This window comes from Trichoderma reesei, assembly GCF_000167675.1.
Source record: "Trichoderma reesei QM6a unplaced genomic scaffold TRIREscaffold_24, whole genome shotgun sequence".
Lineage (NCBI taxonomy): Eukaryota > Fungi > Ascomycota > Sordariomycetes > Hypocreales > Hypocreaceae > Trichoderma > Trichoderma reesei.
Window position 1 is genome coordinate 411,567 of NW_006711171.1, and position 17,005 is coordinate 428,571.

The 17,005-nt window shown below is 55.4% G+C and overlaps 6 protein-coding genes across 6 annotated transcripts; 4 read left to right on the forward strand and 2 right to left on the reverse strand.

Annotated features, from left to right (window-relative positions):
• Positions 1 to 126: 126 nt before the first annotated feature.
• TRIREDRAFT_111129 (uncharacterized protein) lies at positions 127 to 1,107 on the forward strand (the record flags this gene model as incomplete). The annotated part of the gene is made up of 1 exon (XM_006968555.1): positions 127 to 1,107. The coding sequence occupies one exon, from the start codon at positions 127 to 129 to the stop codon at positions 1,105 to 1,107; it is 981 nt and encodes a 326-aa protein (XP_006968617.1).
• Positions 1,108 to 1,298: 191 nt separating this feature from the next.
• On the reverse strand, positions 1,299 to 2,257 carry TRIREDRAFT_81405 (uncharacterized protein; the record flags this gene model as incomplete). The annotated part of the gene is made up of 2 exons (XM_006968618.1): positions 1,299 to 2,012; positions 2,064 to 2,257. The coding sequence occupies 2 exons, from the start codon at positions 2,255 to 2,257 to the stop codon at positions 1,445 to 1,447; spliced, it is 762 nt and encodes a 253-aa protein (XP_006968680.1). The 3' UTR covers positions 1,299 to 1,444.
• A 615-nt stretch (positions 2,258 to 2,872) lies between these two features.
• On the forward strand, positions 2,873 to 4,072 carry TRIREDRAFT_111131 (Hypothetical protein; the record flags this gene model as incomplete). The annotated part of the gene is made up of 4 exons (XM_006968556.1): positions 2,873 to 2,891; positions 2,962 to 3,022; positions 3,082 to 3,901; positions 3,971 to 4,072. 4 exons carry the CDS (start codon positions 2,873 to 2,875, stop codon positions 4,070 to 4,072), a joined length of 1,002 nt encoding a protein of 333 aa, XP_006968618.1.
• Positions 4,073 to 5,514: 1,442 nt separating this feature from the next.
• On the forward strand, positions 5,515 to 6,702 carry TRIREDRAFT_68279 (uncharacterized protein; the record flags this gene model as incomplete). The annotated part of the gene is made up of 4 exons (XM_006968557.1): positions 5,515 to 6,054; positions 6,110 to 6,293; positions 6,381 to 6,497; positions 6,560 to 6,702. 4 exons carry the CDS (start codon positions 5,515 to 5,517, stop codon positions 6,700 to 6,702), a joined length of 984 nt encoding a protein of 327 aa, XP_006968619.1.
• A 3,585-nt stretch (positions 6,703 to 10,287) lies between these two features.
• Positions 10,288 to 13,546, forward strand: TRIREDRAFT_81410 (uncharacterized protein; the record flags this gene model as incomplete). The annotated part of the gene is made up of 11 exons (XM_006968558.1): positions 10,288 to 10,479; positions 10,577 to 10,695; positions 10,819 to 11,057; positions 11,130 to 11,244; positions 11,303 to 11,316; positions 11,381 to 11,402; positions 11,462 to 11,748; positions 11,838 to 12,528; positions 12,584 to 12,659; positions 12,714 to 13,055; positions 13,133 to 13,546. 11 exons carry the CDS (start codon positions 10,288 to 10,290, stop codon positions 13,544 to 13,546), a joined length of 2,511 nt encoding a protein of 836 aa, XP_006968620.1.
• A 922-nt stretch (positions 13,547 to 14,468) lies between these two features.
• TRIREDRAFT_111135 (uncharacterized protein) lies at positions 14,469 to 16,620 on the reverse strand (the record flags this gene model as incomplete). The annotated part of the gene is made up of 2 exons (XM_006968619.1): positions 14,469 to 16,079; positions 16,471 to 16,620. 2 exons carry the CDS (start codon positions 16,618 to 16,620, stop codon positions 14,469 to 14,471), a joined length of 1,761 nt encoding a protein of 586 aa, XP_006968681.1.
• Between the last annotated feature and the right edge of the window lie 385 nt (positions 16,621 to 17,005).

The window sequence follows — 17,005 nt, forward strand, 5'->3', positions numbered from 1 at the left end:
GTTTGGCTGCTTGGCCGGCCTGCCTTTTAATCCTGGGTCCTTCTCCATACACTGGGGAAATGTTTACTGCAACGATTCTCTCGGCAGATACCAATACGTCAAAGTGCAGCACAGATCGAAACACCAATGGATCTGGACTCAATAGCAATTGCCGAAGGATCGGCGGGAGAGCTTCCTCGAGACGTTTCTCCGTCTTCCCCGTCATCCTGCCGCACCTACTCGCTCGACTCCCGCTCAACCGCCTCTACAAAACCTTCGTCAAGGGGGTCCTCGCCTGCCACCAAGAAAGACATCAACGATGGTGCTCGGGGGAGAAGCCGACGCACCTCCCAGCCAGTCGGCCCGTCCTGGAATTATCTGCTCCACCCGCGATCCTATGAAGAAATCTATGCGGAGCGAGCATATCTCACCGCGTCTCTCCAGGCCTACTCTCTCAGAGCAATCGACATGATTCACCAGTACTCCTTGATCGAAGAGGAGCTTCAGGCCAGGGACCATGTTGGCAAAGAGAGGCGAAAGCTCCGGAAGCAGATGAGCTTCATCAAGGTGAAGCTGTCCGAGGCGTCACGCCAAGAAAAGGCCATCGTCCTCAGGCTGAGCGAGCTACACATGGAGCAGTTGGGGAGGGACGTATGGGATCAAGTACAGCGACGCAGGCTGTTCTACTCTAATTTCCTCCCTCAAATGGTCAAGTCGCCGTCCAAGATGCCGGAACAGCCGCTCAGTGCAGACTCCAAGGAGTTTGTGCCATTGGCCACCCAACGGGGTAGCTCGCCCACCCATGCACGCCCCTGTGCGTCAGAAGCAGAGTCTAGGACACTTGATACGGTGCTCGAGGGCAACGAAGGGGAAGAGGATGATGGCGAAAGCCTCGACAGGCCTCAGGCTGCCGTGGCTGAAGAAGCCGGAAGCAGATCAGAGGTAGACTTGCAGGATGCCGAGTCGCGCAACCATGTGCTGGAATACACGTACCGAGGCTGCAAAGAAGCGCCGGAATCGCAGCTGCGGCCACTGGATGACAAGCAGAAGGTGTCTGCACGCTCAGAAAGGCGAAAGAGTCTCCCAAACTTGTGCTCCGTATGGCCCGAAATGAACGGCCATGCATAAAGGGAAGAACAACTGGAAAGGCGACGCAGGGGGGAATGAATTGGGTATAATAAAGAGAAGGAGTCTATGGATCTAATTGGTGCCTTTTTTTTTCTTCTTTTCTCTGTTCTCTTTGCTGCGCTGGAATGCCTCATGCATCATGGTTAGGTAGCGGAAGGAGGAAGAGCATGGCGAGTCTGAATAGTACATGTACCAAACGCGTCCAACGGGATGCAAATCAAACCATTAATGCCTACTGAGAGAGGGTGTTGTCCAAGTCCTGCTGAGGTAGTCATGCACTGCGCTTTTGTTCACGATTTAATTTCTATTCCTTCTCTTTCGTCGTGCCCTGATCACGTTACGCAAACTCTCCAAACTGGCCGTCGTCGAATCCCAGGTTCTTGAGCGACCTGCGCTTCTCTTTCACGTCCGACGTCTTGGGCGGCGGCGGCAATGAAAAGCCGCCCGCAGGCGGAGGCGGCAGCGCAAACGACTGCAAGTCGGCCGAACTGCTGCTCGACGTCGACGAGTCCTCTGCGTTGTGCGGCCGTCTGCGACCAAACTTTGTGCCGCCGAGGTTGACCGTGATGGTCTCGCCCTCCTTGAGGCTGTAGTCCTTGGTTTCCGTCTTCTTGGTGGCCTTTGCGTCAGCCGAGTTGTTGCTGCTGCCGCTGCCGTGCGCCTGTTCCGACTCCCAGCCGAGGCTGCGCCGGGCCTCTTGCAGGGAGACTGCGAGATCAAAGGCCTCGGAGCGCTCCTCGAAGCCAATGCCAAGAACGGCTTTCCTGCCCTGGGGGTCCTTGACGGTGACTGCGAAGAAGCGGCTGCTGTCGACGACGGGCTCGACGGCGCTGGGGTCGAGGTAGGGGGCTGCGGCGAAGAGGGCGCCTGTGGAGGGGTCTTCGAGGACGAGGTCGATCTTGATGCTAGTTGAGGAGGAGGAGTCGGTGGCGGAGGAGGAGGAGGTGCTTTCGAACGAGGTTTCGACGACGCGGAGGCGCGCGGTGAAGATGTGGCGGGCGGGGTCCTCGGTCCAGGAGGAGGCGGAGTGGCCGCGCATGGAGGTGAGGGGGGGGATGTTGTAGACGTGGACGGGGGTCGCGACGAAGAGGATGCGCTGGATGGCGTCGCTGGGCAGGGGCTGGCCGGTGGTTGGGTCGATGGGATCCATGGTGGTGGTGATGCTTCAATTGGTGGTGATGGTGAGAGACGAGATGAAGGTTTAAATAGAGGGTTGGGAGTGACTGCGGAGGTTGAGGCTGGAGTTGGGCGTGGTTGTCGTAGGTGGTGATGCTGGCGATGGTGTTGAGAGATGCAGAGAGGGAGAGAGAGAGAGAGAGAGAGGAGTGTGTGGTGGACTCTCTGTGGTGCTGATTCCCGTCAATGCGTCTTGTTTGTTCGGAGCAATGGATATTGATGGTGGACGGAGATGCTCTGGATCTCGCGGGACCTCTATTGGGCATCCAATCTGCCTCGCTGCCCTATAAAACTGCTGGCGCGATGCAGCCGGGGCGGATGGAGGGGCTGATTTACAGGGGGTCTTCCAGTGGCTTGCGCCTGGAGCTACGGGGGAGTTACCCCGCCAAGTGTGGCTAGTGTGGGCGGGAAACCTTAAGGTACAGGTGCCGTCAACTGAGCTTTGATAGCGGCAGACGAAATCTCCCACTTTCTCTTGAGTCACATCAACAGACAAGAATCGTCATCTCGACATTGCGCCCGCTCTCTGCCCTGGTGATAGCCTCAACTTTTTGGTCGCATTATCCAGTCCAAATCACTGCGCGCAACAATGTCAGAACCCGAAGCTGGTGCGCTAACCTCCTCCTCCTCCTTCTTTGCGCTCCTCGATCTTGCTGCTGATGCTGTCTCTCTCTCTAGCCGTTGCGCAGCAGACGACGGAGCTTCCTCTGCGAAGCCAGCCCAACGACTCGACCTTTGAGTACGCTCATCTCTCTCTTTTCCCTGCATCATCCCCATCTGACTCGTCGCCCCTCCCAGCATCGTCGCCACATACAGAGACCTCCTCGCCTCCGACCCCGACCTCACCAAGCCCGTCGCCGCCATCGAATCCCTCATCGCCCTCCTCAACACCGTCCCCTCCACCACCGTCTACGAAACCCTCGACACGGTCAAATCCCACTCGGACCTCCTCAAGGCCTCGGTCGACAACCCGCTGCCCCTGCAGGCCGGCACCGACCTCTTCCTCCAGTACCTCGTCGCGTCGCTCAAGCAGCAGGACGGCAGCTTCGACGCCGTGCGGCAGCACCTGCTGCGCAATGGGCGCCTGTTTGCGAGTAGGGCCATCGCAGCCAGGAACGGCATTGCGGAAGCCGGGTGGCGCTTCGTCCGCGAGGGCAAATGCGTGCTCACCCACGGCGCCTCCCGCTCCGTCACGGGCCTGCTGGAGCGCGCGGCCAAGAACGGCGAGGGCAAGTTCCGGGTTGTCTACGTGAGGGACGAGGTGCGCGCCGAGGAGAGCGATCGCGTCGTCAAGGAGCTGCGCAGCAAGGGCATCCCCGTCGCGGAGATTCCAGAGGCCGCGGTGGCGCATGTCATGGGCTTGCTGCGGCAGGTTCACATGGTGTTTACGGGTGCCGAGGCCGTGACGCAGAACGGAGGCATCATTTCGCGCATCGGCACGTATCAGATTGCCAAGCTGGCGGCGCAGGCCAAGATTCCCTTTTACGTGGCGGCCGAGACGCACAAGTTTGTGCGCAAGTTTCCGCTGGACCAGAGGGACATCGGCTACAAGCAGGAGGTGCTGGATTTCTCGTCTACGGGGCCGAGCAAGCAGCCCAAGGATGCTGTCGACTATACGGTCAGTGCTGTCATGCCCACTTGTTCGTTTCCAATAGAATTCATATGCTGACAATCAGTTTTTTCATAGCCGCCCGAGCTGATATCAAACTTGGTGACGGAAAACGGCGTTCATCTGCCCGGATACGTGTTTGAGCAGCTCCTCGATATATACGGTAGCTTGAACGGCTGAGTATGCGGCTAGATAGGAGAGAAAATAAACAAAAGAACAAGAAAAATTAAGAAAATGATACGAAGATTACCTTTCTTCCGGTTCCATGGTTTGACTTGGTGATAGCTGCATTAACCCATACATCCTTGCAAATGCGACAGATAGGAAGGTTCGTCTCAACGTCGAGGTCGATGTTTTGTGCCGGCTCTTTACAAGGAGCTCCCCTCAAAAACATGGCATTGCTTCTTGCACATTTTCCCTCCCTTTCATGATATGATATTTCTCAAATTGATTGCTCGATGTCAGTCCAGGGGGATTTTCTCTTTCCGCTGAGCAAATCATAGTCGTATGTCCGTTTATCCCCGTTCGGGTCGTCGCCTACAGAAGGGACTCGGTCTTTTGTTGCAATCGCATTTCCTCGGCGATACCTTGACTCTCCATCTAACTGGCTGAATATTCTCAGTCTGTCCCGAGTAGTAGCTTCAAGATAGCTAGCTGTAAGATGAAGTTGATCTCTTTTTCCTCTATAATAAACACGGCTTTGAGCTACGCAGCTGTTGCAGCAGGTTGCTGACCGAACCATGCCGTTCTGAATTAAAGTTGACAGGAACCCGGCCCCGAAAGATGGGAGTATTATTAGCTCGTCCGGCCCGCAAAGTTCGGATGCCCTCCCCGGACTTTGTGCAGAATCATGTCCGGGGGATTCGCGTCAGTGGGAATTTTCGGACATGTGAGTCAGCTGCGTCGGCGAAAGAGGATGGGTGCTGCTGTTCATCAGATGGTTGATCGAGCCTCCATGGAGGCTTGCGTATGCTTTGCACACCTACCTACACAAGGTAGCTGTGGAGGGGGCGACTTGTTCCTAGAACAATGCCTGTACCTGGTGGTGAGTATGAAGTGATGTAGGACCTCTTTTTCGTCGCAAATGTGTTGTACGGTGTAGCATATAGGTGATTGAATCTTTAAGGAAGCTACATCATTTACGTGAGTCTCAACGGACAAGAGTCTCTGTTAGGGCCCATGGCGAGGACCAGCGGATGTTGTTTGTGTGCCGTTGAAACATCGTCATGTACATCGTCATGAGAGGTTTCATCAGCAATATAGGTAAGTAAGTAGGTACACAGCTCTCTACGTATGTATACATTGACCCGACAATGCCCCAGGCATGATTCAAAGAGGCAGATTGACGAATTTAGTCCCATCAACTCTTTCGTCAAAGGCTGGCCTTGGGAAAAGCTAGGCAGGCTATGCTATACCTGCATGATGTGCTCAGAGCACGACATCCGCATAACGCCGTATCTCCGAGGGATCAGGATCAATCGTGAGGACATCGCCTCTCCACGACCTTGATATAAGTCGTGTGTACTGCCCGTTGAGGTAATAAGAATCAGTCACATAACTCAAGCAGCCAAAGCCAAAGTCAAGAAACAGTCAGACATATACCTATACCTACCTTACCCAACATGGTCCGAGAGTACACCAAAGACACCACAGCCGACGAGCTCGTCAAAGACCTCGCCGGCGAAATCGCCAACAAGGTCGTTCTCGTCACCGGCGTCTCCCAGGGCACCCTCGGCGGCATCTTCCTCGAATACATTGTCAAAGCGAACCCATCCCGCCTCATCCTCGCCGGACGCACCTTGAGCAAAACCCAGCAGACGGCAGATGCCCTCAAAGCAGCGCACCCGAATATCGACATCCGCACGCTGCAAGTTGATCTTTCCTCGTTGGCTGACGTGCGCGAGGCTGCTGCCAAGGTGAACTCGTGGGAGGATGTTCCGCATATTGATGTGTTGGTGAACAATGCGGGCATCATGGCGATTCCGTACCAGGTGACGGTTGATGGGTTTGAGATGCAGTTTGGGAGCAACCACCTGGGACCATTCCTCTTTACCAACCTCATCATGGATAAGATTCTGGCTTCCAAGGCGCCACGCATTGTCAATGTTTCTAGCAGTGGACATCGTCTCAACCCGATTCGCTTCTTTGACTACAACTTCGGAGTTTGTCTCCCCCCTCAATCTCTGCAAAGACTCGCTGCTAACGGGGGTTTTCCAGGACGGCGAAACGTACAACAGATGGCAGGCCTACGGCCAGTCCAAGACAGCCAACATGCTCATGGCCGTCTCTCTGGCGGAAAAGCTGGGCTCCCGTGGTCTTACGGCGTTTAGTCTCCATCCGGGTACGATCATGACGCATCTCGGCGAGCACATTGACTTTTCAGTCGAGTTTGCGACATTGGGTAGGCACTTCCATCTTTCTCTCTCGATCTTTGTGTACATGTATCTTTGTGATTGTGTCTATGTGCTGACGATGTATGGTGGTATAGCTGCTGCCGATAGACTTCTGGGAAACGCCGAGGGATGGCTTACTGAGTTTGACTTCAAGACGCCGGATAGGGGCGTGGCAACGCACATTTACGCGGCGTTTGAGCCCAGTCTCAAGGGTATTGTCGTCCCCTGTTCTGTCTGTCTGCTTGGGACGAGATGCTAACTCTTGGGGGTGTAGAAGTCAATGGTGTATACCTGGAGGACGCACATGTTGCCGATCCGTTTGTGCAGACGGTCAAGCCATGGGGCACGAGTAAAGTCGAGGCTGAGCGCCTGTGGAAGTTGAGCGAGAAGCTGGTTGGACAGGAGTTTTCTTTTTAACCGGGATACCTGAGCCTCAATTATCGAGAAACGGGCAGCGATTACACTGCTAGCATCGAGATCGATGGTCATTGTAGTAGAGATGCAAGGGAGACGGGCTGGAGAAGCACCGGCAGATAATATGAAAGGTCAACTCAACTCACTGAAGAACAAACGGAGGGAAATCACAGTCCCTGATGCCTAACACGGTGAACTGAGATTCGTCTTCTATCAGAACGCTACCGTGGTCGTAGCAGTGAACCTGGCTCCACTTGCTGGGTGCTCCTGGAGGCTCTGCAAGCAGTGGCAGCAGAGATCTATGCGACATGGCCATCTAGCCCACTGCTGCTTGCTCATAGAAGTTCAAGGAAGAGGAGACGTCAAGACTGCGGCCTTGAGAATCGGCCTTCAGAAGGCTCCTGAGCGTAAACAGCCGAGGTCAGCTCAGCAGTGAAGCAGCTTGCCCTACCCAAAAAGCTGCAATGCCATTGCCTTCAGTATTCCTCTCCGCGTATCAATATTCGTTCGACTCGGAGGGGCTTTGCTCGAATGTTCAAACCGGATAGGATCTAAAGAAAATAGTACCAGCATCGTCCGCAACTTCATTTTGTCTGATTATAAGATGTTCAACATCTCGGGCAATTTTTCGCGACGGGGGACACACACACAGGCGAAGCTTCGACTAGGAAGAGGCTCCGCAAGAGAGCATGAACGTAATGCCCGCCCTACTCTTGTTTCCGAGCTTGGCGCGCGATAGGTCAGATCGGATCCGGAAGCATCATGCAAAAGAGACCATTTGCTACTTTGAGATGATCTCGATATCGGTCGACTTCCGGGTTCGTCCGGAGTCCCCCATCTTTTAACAACAAAGGCCCGTTTGCTGCTTTAGTAACCCGAGAGGGGGGTTTTCGATTAGTCGTTGGAATTGGCAGAGGATTGATGATATCGGAGAATTGATATCGGAGAATGGTCAAGTAGAACGGACTTGATTCCCCCATCCGGTTCGACTTTCGAGGGGTCTGACTTATGGGGCATGGAAATCGACGACTGCCTGGAGCTTCGAGTTGACTTCAGCTGCGTGTACTTGGTCCCTGGGGTCGTTTGGTGAGGATTTATTAGAGAGTGACGCATGCGGGGTTCGTAGACATGGATGGACAGGTGGGCGAACGAGGAGCCATTTTTTGATCAAAGATAATTGATCGAAGGTATGCTGGATGGACGAAAGGTAGATTGATAGTAACTTGCCTGTCGAAAGGTCAGGAAAATCAAGAAGGCGGAAGCAAAATGGGCAGCATATAGATGGAGTATATACGTGGTTGAGCGGGCTGCTAGCGGTTTGCTTCTCATTCAGGGTCCATATGGCGTTATCACGGCTAATGGAACGCCTCCAGGCACAAAAAGAGCCTTACACCCATCTAGAAGATCAAATCCTAGACCTTGTTCCCACCAAGCACTGTATGTATGCCCTCGAAGACTCCCCATCTACGACTGCTCTATATGCCCAAATCGCACAGGACACGAAGCTACATACAAGCGTTTACGATCACGATCGTCAATGCAACCACGGTAAACCGAAAGTACATACACAATCCACCCTCAGGCGGAACGAGGCGGAGCGGCTAGGGGCGGCTGAGATGGGCGAGCTGATGATCACGACCCTTGCCTTTTGCGGCCTCGGCACGCGGACACCTGACACACACACGATCACCACGACCAAACACAACGACAAGAGAGAATGCAAGAGGGTCAAGAGGGTTAACTGGTGCTGATGCCTGATGCCTGCAAGGTACAGCAGAGCCTTTGCAAGAAACCGACTCCCCAAGATGGCCGGAATTCCGCGCCTAAATAGAACTGCGTGAAGGTAACATTGAAGATACAAGTCACAATCGACGCAATTCACAGTGCTGAAGCCTTTTAGCTGTGAATTTACAGCAATTAGGCGCACTGTATCGTGAACGAAGGACAAGTAGCAGATGTAGATGTGAGAACGACGAGATGAAGCTGCTTTGGAATCCACGCTGCCGCCTCCCACTCAGCTCCATCCTTCGGCTCGTCGCACCTTGTCCAAGTGACAAATCCAATATTCATGCGCCGAGAACAAACAGAGTTCGGACGGCATCGTTTAGTATCCCAGCCCAGGCCGCAGTGAGGGTGAGCCCATACTCTACATACACGGGCCTTGTCCTTGTCCGGCTACATGTGTGCAGAAAGCAAACAGCTTCAGGGACATGTACTAACTTGTTCCTTTTCTCACTCATCACCGACCTACTAAAAAGTACTCTCTCTTTCTCTCTCTGCTATTGATGATGAGCATTGCCTCGATTGAGTTCCGTTACGTGAGATGGGTTCCATCTCCGTGGAGCTTCTCCTCCCGCTCAATAGCAGCTGGCCCCCAATAAACGCGGCACGTTGGCTCCCCTCTAGCAACCCGTAGATTGCCAGCCCTGCAAGGATTCGAAGCGCAAGTTCTCCTCAGAGCTGCAGTGAAATGATTCCAAACAGTGCGGGGACCAGCATCCGACGCCCAGCGATCCCGCGAAAATCAATACGGACCACAGCAGCCGAATCAGCAGAAGCCCCAAACAGAACAAGAAGCCCGCAAACAAGGTTGGCCCTCTTACCACCCCTCCCCCCTGAACTTGGCTGGGGGCTGCTGACCATTATCTTGATCCAGCTTCTGGCGCGCCGTCTCCAAGCCATGGCGTTCCGGCCGGTGGTTCCACATGCTTTTGCCCTTGAGTCTTGCTCGGCCGCCGGTGTCTTGCATCATGGCTGCGTAGCGGACCCTCTTGGGGGAGAAGCTCCTGACTGAGAGCGTGGGCTTCGGCATGTCGGGGAGGGGAAACGAGTCCCAAGGAAGATTTGGAAGGGGGGGGAAGCATGTTGGTTTACCTGTGCTCTAGTTTCAGTGCTTAACCGGATAGTACTGTATTGCAGCATTGCAGCATGCCTCTGTGGCATGTTAAATCGTTGAGGTAGCACACATTGACACCCCCCCATGAGGCGGGCGCATGGGGGCAGCCGGGCTAGAACGTAGCGAAGCTGTAAAACATGTACATGATGTACACGCTCACAACCTGGCTGGCGATGCCGGCGTGCAGCGGGTGCCATGTATCAGCCCGGTATGCCCTCCCCGGCCGGGCCCTGGTCTTGGTTTAGGATACCAAGCCCGGCTCCAACATTACGTAGGTAGATCGTGGTTCGACACGTCGCTTGGCGTCTTTGCGGTGCCTGGATTCGTTCGACGGAGCGGATAGTGACCTGTATATTAGATGGATAGCCTGCCGAGGGGGGGGGGGGGGGGGGGGGGGCGTCATGGCTCTGCCGTCCACCCCCTCACTGCGCCGCCTGTGGTTACAAAACGAGCTGGATGACATCCTGATATAAGTAAGACCTGATATTATATATATATATACAGCCTTTGCAGAACGAGTCTTTGTCACATCACATCACATCGCTCACGCACACGCCTGTCCCGTCCCGTTTGTCCCGTTATCCAGCGTATCGTTGTTGCTCTTGGTTTCCGTAAACACCATCACCATGTCCGCTGTCAAGGAGCCCGTCCTCCTTGTGCAGCAGCAGCAGCAGCAGCATACCGACGACGCAATGGCGCTCAAGTCAGCCACGACCACGACTACCACCACACAGAGGGCGCTCGACATCATCGACATTCAGAATGCGCGAATCGAGGTCAACCTCAAGGACGAGATCCTTGCCCAGATGAATCCCGAGCAGGGCCCCCGCACGCTGCCCACGCTGCTGCTCTATGACGAGCGCGGCCTGCAGCTGTTTGAAGAAGTAAGTCTGCGAGAGCCCATTGATCCTAATCCATCCCTCCCTGCCCCGTAGCTGTTTGTGCAGAAGTGTGTAACCGGAGTATGGATTTTGCTGCCAGATCACGTATCTGGACGAATACTACCTGACCAACTACGAGATTGAGCTCCTGAAGAAATCGGCAGCCGAAATGGCCAGCCAGATCCCCGAGGGAGCAATTGTGGTGGAGCTGGGCAGCGGGTTAGTTTTCTTTCTGGCCTGCTTTGATTCCCAATCCCGCCCCCCCTGTCCCCCTTCTTCGTCTTGTTGCTGTTTGTTCCTAACGTTTGAGGTGCTTTCTTTGCTTTTTTCCTGTTGGTGAAGAAACCTGCGCAAAGTCTGCCTCCTCCTGCAGGCGTTTGAAGATGCCAAGAAGAAGATTGACTACTTCGCGCTCGACCTGTCCCAGAAGGAGCTCGAGCGCACGCTGGCCGAGGCGCCCGTCTTTGAGTACGTGAGCTGCCGGGGCCTGCGAGGGACGTATGACGACGGGTGCGAGTGGCTGAAGCAGGAGGCGATTCTGGCTCGGCCAAAGTGCATTTTGCACCTCGGCTCCAGCATTGGTATGAATGGATTCTGTGACTTGATGAGATCTGTCGATATTGTTCGATTTGGCTAATGCTGCTGTTTTTTAGGCAACTTTACGCGCGACGAGGCGGCAGAGTTCCTGAGGTCATTTGCAGAGGTTCTGCAGCCCTCGGATCTGATGATTGTCGGGGTTGACTCATGTCAGAACCCGGACAAGGTGTAGTGAGTGCACATAAGTGACATGCAGTTACAATACCCGCTGACCAAGTTTGATACCTAGCCATGCATACAATGGTGCGTACTCTATCAGATGGCTGTTTCATTGACAAGAAAATGGATCTCGCTGACAGCAGCTCAGACAGCAAGGGCGTCACACATCAGTAAGATGATATATCCACACATCACTTATACTGGGCTCATCAACTAACGCTACGGGCAGATTCGTCCTCAACGGCCTCACTCACGCAAACGAGGTTCTCGGTCAGGAAGCCTTCAACGTCGAAGAGTGGCAAGTCATTGGCGAATACGTGTACGATGTCGACGGCGGCCGTCACCAGGCCTTTGTGTCGCCTCTCGAGGTCGCCTCGGTCCTGGGACACATCATCAAGCCCCACGAGCGCATCAAGATTGAGCAGAGCTTCAAGTACTCTGACGTCGGCCTCGACAAGCTGTTCAAGACGGCCGGCCTCGTCGAGGTTGCCAAATGGAGCCGCCAGGGCGAATACGGTACGTCCTCGCAGTCGTTTCCCCCCCCCCCCTCCCCCCCTTTCCATACGAAGCCAATTGTTGATATCTGACATATCATGCCATTCCAGGCCTTCACATGCTCAAGAGAGCCAAGATGCCCTTCCCCAGGCTCCGCGAGCTTTACGCCAGCGACACCCTGCCCACCTGGGCCGACTGGGAGAACCTCTGGGCGGCCTGGGACACGGTCACCCGCAAGATGCTCCCCGACGCCGAGCTCAACGAGAAGCCCATCAAGCTGCGCAACGCCTGCATCTTCTACCTCGGCCACATCCCGGCCTTCCTCGACATCCAGCTCAAGAAGACGACCAAGGCCGGCGGAACCGAGCCGCTCTACTTCCACACCATCTTTGAGCGCGGCATCGACCCGGACGTCGACAACCCGGAAAAGTGCCACGACCACTCCGAGGTCCCGGACGAGTGGCCTCCCCTTGAGGACATCCTGAAGTATCAGGACCGCGTCCGCGAGAGACTCCGCAAGCTGTATGCCAGCCCCGATGAGCTTGTCGGAGACGTTCGGCGCGCCGTCTGGATCGGCTTCGAGCACGAGGCGCTTCACCTCGAGACGCTGCTGTACATGCTGCTGCAGAGCGACAAGACGCTTCCGCCGCCGCACACGGTGGTGCCGGACTTCCCCAAGATGGCGCAGAAGGCGTATGCCGCGCGGGTGCCGAATCAGTGGTTTGATGTCCCGGAGCAGACGATTACCATTGGCATGGACGATCCTGAGGATGAGCACGAATCAAACCGGCACTTTGGATGGTGAGAGATGTTCTGTAAACATGCTGGAAACTTTTGCACTTACACAGAGGGATAGGGACAACGAGAAGCCTGCCAGACAGGAGACTGTGCGTGCCTTTCAGGCCAAGGCCAGGCCCATCACCAACGAGGAGGTAAGCCAATGTTTGCCATTGGATGCATCCAACAATCAACTGACTCTCGTCCAGTACGCCAAGTACCTCTACTCTTCTCACATTGAGAACCTCCCGGCCTCTTGGTCGGTCATCCCTCCCAACTATCACCACAACACCAACGCCACGACGCCCGGGAAGCCCATCTTGAGCGAGCTCCCCGAGAGCTTCCTCCACGACAAGGCGGTGCGGACCGTCTACGGGCTGGTGCCCCTGCGCTACGCCCTCGACTGGCCTGTCTTTGCGTCGTACGACGAGCTTGCCGGCTGCGCGGCGTGGATGGGCGGCAGGATCCCGACGATGGAGGAGGCCAAGAGCATCTACGCGTATGTGGAGAGGCAAAAGGATATTGCCAAGCAGAGCAAGCTCTCCAACAAGGTTCCAGCCGTCAACGGGTGAGTCCACTCAAACACGTTCATCAACATCGCTCACCTCGAGCAGAAGGAAGAGAAGAGCAAGAGACGCTGACATCAAGCTACAGGCACCTCGTCAATGACGGCGTCGAAGAGACTCCCCCATCCAAGCCCTCCCCGGCCTCCCTCTTCGTCGACCTCAGCACAACCAACACCGGCTTCCTCCACTGGCACCCCGTCCCCGTGACCCCCAACGGCGGCTCCCTCGCCGGCCAGGCCGAGCTGGGCGGCGTCTGGGAGTGGACGAGCTCCGTGCTGCGTCCGCACCAGGGGTTCCGCCCGATGAGCCTCTACCCGGGCTACACGGCGGACTTCTTCGACGACAAGCACAACGTCGTGCTGGGCGGGTCCTGGGCGACGCATCCCCGGATTGCGGGCCGGAAGAGCTTTGTCAATTGGTATCAGAGGAATTATCTGTATGCCTGGGTTGGGGCAAGGTTGGTGCGAGATGTTTGAGAGGGAGTGTGGAGGATGATGGGGAGGTTAGGGTGAGTTAGAAGGTGAATGGGGTGAAGGGGGCTTTTGCAGGAGCAGGGGTGATGATGGTTGCTCGATGGAGGACTACGGGATCTACGGATGGTATAACAGATTGTCACAGACCAGTATTGCAAAGGACGGGCTAAGGGAGAAAGAGGAATGATCTGGAAGGGGGTGATGAATCGAGTTACGGGGGCATCCACGATCTACCTACGGAGGGAATCACAGATTGACAAACAAACAGGAGATCAGCACATAAGGAAGAGAAGGGAACATTGGCAGCGTACCCAGCGCGGACAGTCGTTACCACAGCACGACATATTGTCTTGCCATATCATATCTAGGTAGTCTCGAGACGAGCCTAGCTTCGCCTCGCGCCACTCCTTCAGACAATTTCAATACAAATCAGCAGCGTCATTCCTTCTAACAGGTGGAATAACAACCATGCGTGAACACGATTAGACGGACAATTTGTCAGTCGGTGACAAATGCAATTCCGGAGCGTGATGGAGTAATCATGCAGGCAGGCCCTTGTGTGGAGCCTCTGGTGTACATAGGTGAAGCGTGGTGTTAATCGGTGAAATTTGATTTAAAGGGGGAAAGGGGGGCTATAAGGTGTGTTGACTGCACTTTTCTTCTGTACTTCTGTTAGTTGAACGTGTTTCTGATATTACTCGATGTTACTCGAAAGCTTGCCTTGTCATGTTCATTTATTACAATCTCATTGGGACAATGGCATTGCCATGTAAAGCCTCTCATCTAACAAACTCCAACCCAACAAGTAAAACCAACCATGATGTTGCACAAACGACTTTTGACGCCAACAGACAACCCAACAGCAAATGGAGTCAAGAACATGACCTGAAGAGCCCAAAAACCAAAGCCAACCAAAAGAGCAAAGTTACATTGGCGGCATCTGCACCACCGAGTCGCGAATCGCCTCGTCCACATGCCCCCTCCGGATCCCCGGACACGGCCCCAAGCATACGGCCTTTGACGCCAGCTTGACAATGAGGTTGTCCAGGTTGACCATGATGTTGATGTGGTCTGGGTTATTGTTGTTGTTGTTGCTGTTGTTGCTGCCGTTGTTGGCTTGGTTGTTGCGCATAGCCATGTCTATGGGTATGATATTGGCGGAATCGTCGATACTCCAAGCCGTGGGCGTAAACATGCGCAGTCCCGAAGGAACCACCTGGACGTCGCGCTGCTGCCCAAAGATGGTGTAGTCTGGGTTGATTGCGGCGAAGTTGTCGAAGGACGGCTGCTGCTGCTGCTGCTGCTGCTGTTGTTGTTGTTGTTGCTGATGGTGGTAGTGATGGTGAAGAAGATGAGGAGCAGGAGAAGGACCAGAAAGAGGACCAGGCATGATGACGGAGGAGGAGGAGGAGGAGGAGGAGGATGCCTCATCGACCAAATGCGGGTGGTTGCGGACCATGCGGACGGGGTTCTGGCGGTTGACGTCGTTGAGGTCCGTCGCCTGAAGGGACAGGCCGCCAGCATCGGCGTCGACGTCGAGGACGGGGATGGCTAGATGCAGCGTGTCAGCGTCTGGCGCGTCCTGCCGGATGAAGATGCCCCTCTGCTCGAGATACTCCTCGACGTCCGACGCCTCCAGCCACTCGCCCTGTAGGTCCGGCAGCGCCGTCGACAGCACCGTCCGGGTGCGCCCGAGCTGCAGCCGCTGCAGGTTCGGCGGCGGCCTTCGCGGCACCAGCGTCTGCGACTGGCCCTCGACCATGCGCAGCATCCGCGGGAGGTGCCGCTCCGCCAGGGGGCTGTGCTCGTGGTCCAGCGTCAGGGCGCTGTTGCTGCTGCTGCCGCTGTTGTTGTCGTTGTCGTTGTTGTTATCAGCGATGCTGAGGTAGCGCATCGTCCGCGAGAGCAGGTTGTCGCGGCGGTCAAACTGCAGCGGCAGCAGCATCGCCGGCAGCAGGCACATGACGGGCGACGAGGTCAGGTGCAAGATGTCGGCGGCGCGGTCGATGCAGGCCCGGATCAGGCGCTGCGAGATGGTGACGGGCTTGGGCCGCAGCGGCTGGCGGCGTCCAGGATAGGGGCCGGAGGAGGAAGAAGAAGAGGTAGTCCCGATCCCGTCCTCCAGGATGTAGATGGAGGAGCCGTCGTCGTTGACGCTCTTGTTGTTGTTGTTGTTGTTGTTCTTGTCCTTACCGTGGTATGAGGGGGCATAGCCACCGCTGCCGCCGCCCATAGACGACGACGACAACGACGACGACGCCAGCAGCCGGTCCGCGTGGTCCAGCACCGGCCAGTCGTCCGCCTGCGCGCTCCGGGCAATGGCCATGATGTTCATGGCCGTCCGGTTGAGCTGCAGCACAAAGTCGGACGGCAGGTCCTTCTCCTTGCCCGACGACAGCTCGTGGAAGCGGATGAACTCGTCCAGCGAGCTGTTGAGCGCCTTTTGCAGCGCGTCGGCCCGGGCCTTTGTCGTCGCGAGCTCATTTTCCTTGCGGCTACGGTAGGACCGCTGGGCGAGCCGCATTCGAGACCGGCGCTGTGATAGGGGGTGGAAGAGGAGGCACATGTTAGTCTATTGGTTGTTCTCTTGGCTCAAGTACTTTGTTCCATCTCAGCAGCTCCTGTTCCTATCGTTGCCCCCTTTTTGATTGTATAGTCCCTTTCTCCAGTCTCTTCTCTTGATTTCTGCTTTATCTTCCTTTTTCTCACTATTTTCTTCTCCATGTTGACTCTCTGGATGGATTGCCAGCAGAACAAGGGGGGAGAAAAAGAGGAACTAGATAGCAGAGACAAGCTTGTCTTTGTTTGGTTGTTTCGGCAGCAACTGGGCCTGCAGAAGGATTCACGGGCTCGCTAGTTGGCCTCCTCCATCTCGCCCTCTCGCCCCCTTGGCCCTCTTCGCTTGTGGAAATAAATTGGAAACTCACCGAATTGTCGTTGGGATCCGCGGGCAGGCTGTCCTTCATGCGAGGACGACCGGGCCGCCGCTTCGTGGGAGCATCTGCTCCTGTAGCAGTAGTAGTGCCTGCACTCGTCTCCGCCGTGCTGGTGCTCCCACTCGCAGGATTCGTGCTCATGGTCGTTTATTGTAATCAAACAAAAGACAATTAATATGAGGGGGCAATCAAAGGATGGTGGACAAAGCCTCGGAAAGCGTGTTGTGTGATTCGACAGGATGTAGCCGAGCAGGAATGGGGGGTGGATAGGCGAGGAGGATTCAATGTTTTGTCGTCGATTTGTCCACCTTTTTCAGAACCGTCCTATCTTGCACGATTCATCACACTGGATAAAGCGTAACAAAGTAACGGTTCATCCTCTCCCATCAGACAGAAACCTGCTGCGTGTGATGGCTCTCGCTCCTGGATATGAGAGGGAGGACGCAGATGACAAATATCGCGGTTTTGTCTTGCGCAGACAAATTAATTCGTGCGAGAGCCGCGTATTAGCTGCGGCTCCGGCCTT